Source organism: Thermoascus crustaceus (genome assembly GCF_041956765.1).
Source record: "Thermoascus crustaceus strain CBS 181.67 unplaced genomic scaffold VTN00scaffold_2, whole genome shotgun sequence".
NCBI lineage: Eukaryota > Fungi > Ascomycota > Eurotiomycetes > Eurotiales > Thermoascaceae > Thermoascus > Thermoascus crustaceus.
In genome coordinates this window covers 192,230-194,491 of record NW_027192528.1, presented here as the reverse complement: position 1 = coordinate 194,491, position 2,262 = coordinate 192,230, and the positions used below count along the sequence as shown (strand labels likewise).

At 45.4% G+C, this 2,262-nt stretch overlaps 2 protein-coding genes across 2 annotated transcripts; one reads left to right on the top strand and one right to left on the bottom strand.

Moving 5' to 3' along the window:
- Window positions 1-108: 108 nt before the first annotated feature.
- Window positions 109-1,107, top strand: VTN00DRAFT_3579 (uncharacterized protein; the record flags this gene model as incomplete). The annotated part of the gene is made up of 2 exons (XM_069429911.1): window positions 109-324; window positions 403-1,107. 2 exons carry the CDS (start codon window positions 109-111, stop codon window positions 1,105-1,107), a joined length of 921 nt encoding a protein of 306 aa, XP_069289100.1.
- Window positions 1,108-1,574: 467 nt separating this feature from the next.
- On the bottom strand, window positions 1,575-2,030 carry VTN00DRAFT_3578 (uncharacterized protein; the record flags this gene model as incomplete). The annotated part of the gene is made up of 1 exon (XM_069429910.1): window positions 1,575-2,030. One exon carries the CDS (start codon window positions 2,028-2,030, stop codon window positions 1,575-1,577), a length of 456 nt encoding a protein of 151 aa, XP_069289099.1.
- Window positions 2,031-2,262: the final 232 nt, after the last annotated feature.

The window sequence follows — 2,262 nt, the reverse complement described above, 5'->3', positions numbered from 1 at the left end:
CAAGAGACTGATGGAACCCTCACAGTGGACAGGCAAGCTGCACCTGCTCTAAGACTAGGGCCTGGTACATGGGCAGAAAAGATTAAGGAAGCATACCAGAAGGATTCAATGGCGAAAGAGCTTGAGGAAATCAAGAATGATCCCAACATAACCAAGGGAGAAGGAGACATCATCCTATTCAAGGGATTGGTCTACGTCCCAACCAAGCTAAGGGAGGACTTGGTCAGAGACATCCACGAAGCCCCGGCTCATGGACATCAGGGAATAGAGAAGACCATTGAGAGGATTACCCGGAACTTCTACTTCCCAGGATTAAGGAGGATGGTGCGATGTATAGTGTCACAATGCAATCTTTGCATCAGAAGCAAGGCAGTGTGACATGCACCATATGGGCTCCTACAGAACCTGGATGCACCAGAGAGGCCCTGGCAATCCATATCACTGGACTTCATTACAGATCTACCGGCGTCCAAAGAGCCTCTAACAGGAATAATATATGACTCCATCTTGGTCATTGTGGACAGACTCACCAAGTATGCCTACTTTTTACCATACAAGAAGTCATCTAATGCAGAAGAATTGGCATACACCTTCCTACAGATCATTTTTGGGAATCATGGAATGCCAGAAGAATTTATGTCCGATAGAGACAAGCTCTTTACCTCAGGATTCTGGCAAACCTTGACCCGCCAACTTGGCTCCAAGCATAAGCTCTCCACAACAGCTCACCCCCAGACCGATGGGCAAACAGAATGGATGAATCAGACCTTGGAACAGTATTTGCGCTGCTATATCAACTACCAGCAAGACAATTGGGTGGAACTCCTACCTATGGCCCAGTTCGCATATAACAGTGCAAAAAACGAGACTACCCAAGAATCTCCATTCTACGCCAACTATGGATTTGAACCAATGGCCTACCAAGAACCCAAACCGGATGGGGTCCTGGCCCAAAAAGGAATCCTCCGAGCTGACCAACTACAAGAGCTCCATCAACAATTGAATCTAGACATTCAATTTATTGCATACCGGACCGCCAAGTACTACAACCAGCACCATAAGAGGGGACCAAACTTGAAGGCAGGAGATAAAGTATACCTCCTTTGAAAAAATGTGAAGACAAAAAGGCCAAATAATAAATTGGATTTTAAGAAGATTGGCCCATTTGAAATTGAAGAAAAGAAAGGAGAGATCAATTTCCACCTTAAATTGCCAGATACCATGCAGATACACCCAGTTTTTCATATATCACTGTTGGAACCAGCACCGGAAAACACCCAACCAATTACCAAGACTGAGGAAATCCTACCCAAGAACCCGAACAATGATCAAGACTATAAGGTAGAAAAGGTGTTAGACAGCGGCATAATTAATGGGCAGTTTATGTACCTTTTGAAATGGAAGGGTTATGATGACTTTGAGAATTCTTGGCAACCTATAGAAAACTGCAGTGGGTGCAAGAAACTCCTCAAGGAATTCCACCTTTGAAACCCAGATCGCCCAAAACCAGAAGACCTGTCACACCAAAAAAGAAGAGGCTGACCCAAGAGGGGATGTCCACAAGGGACATCCCATTAGGGTCTTTGGGAACCACCAGAAGCCTCCTGCTCAGAACTTCCGGAAGCTAGGAACTCTGCAATGAAACCTGGAGAAAGCCCCTTAAGAGGCTGTGGGTCACCCGGCACCAAGGAATTCCCAGATTGCGGGTGACCCTCATATTCATTGGCTAGGTGTTCCAACTCGGCAAGATCTTCGGCAGATAAGGGATCATCCTCATTCAACTTGTCCATCACAGCAGTATCATGATCCAACATTCTCAACCCACATTCCTTAAGAAACTTACGCTGTTTGCGCAAGTGCTTAATCTTTGCCATAAGAAGCTCAACCTGGTTCTCAGCCTCCTCTAACTGAGCGTTGATTTGCTCCTCAGAACGGCTAAGATCATTCCACTCCTTATCACTATGGAATCGCTTCTCACATTTCCGACCACGACGGGTACAAGAAGAACAGTTGCGACTCTTGGAATCCATGATGCAAGGAAGATGATGAGAATAACAATATTGACAAGGATGTTCGACAGGGGAACTGTTCTGCTCAATGTGATCAGCCTGACGACCAAACTCGCAATAATGATTACACTTAGGAGGCATGATGAAAAGAACTTACAGAAAGAAAATACGGCACCAAGAATCAGGAAGTTGGCACAGTTTAAATACTTTTTGGGATGAAAAGCTAGAAGGGGGGGGGTAGTGTTACGATCAG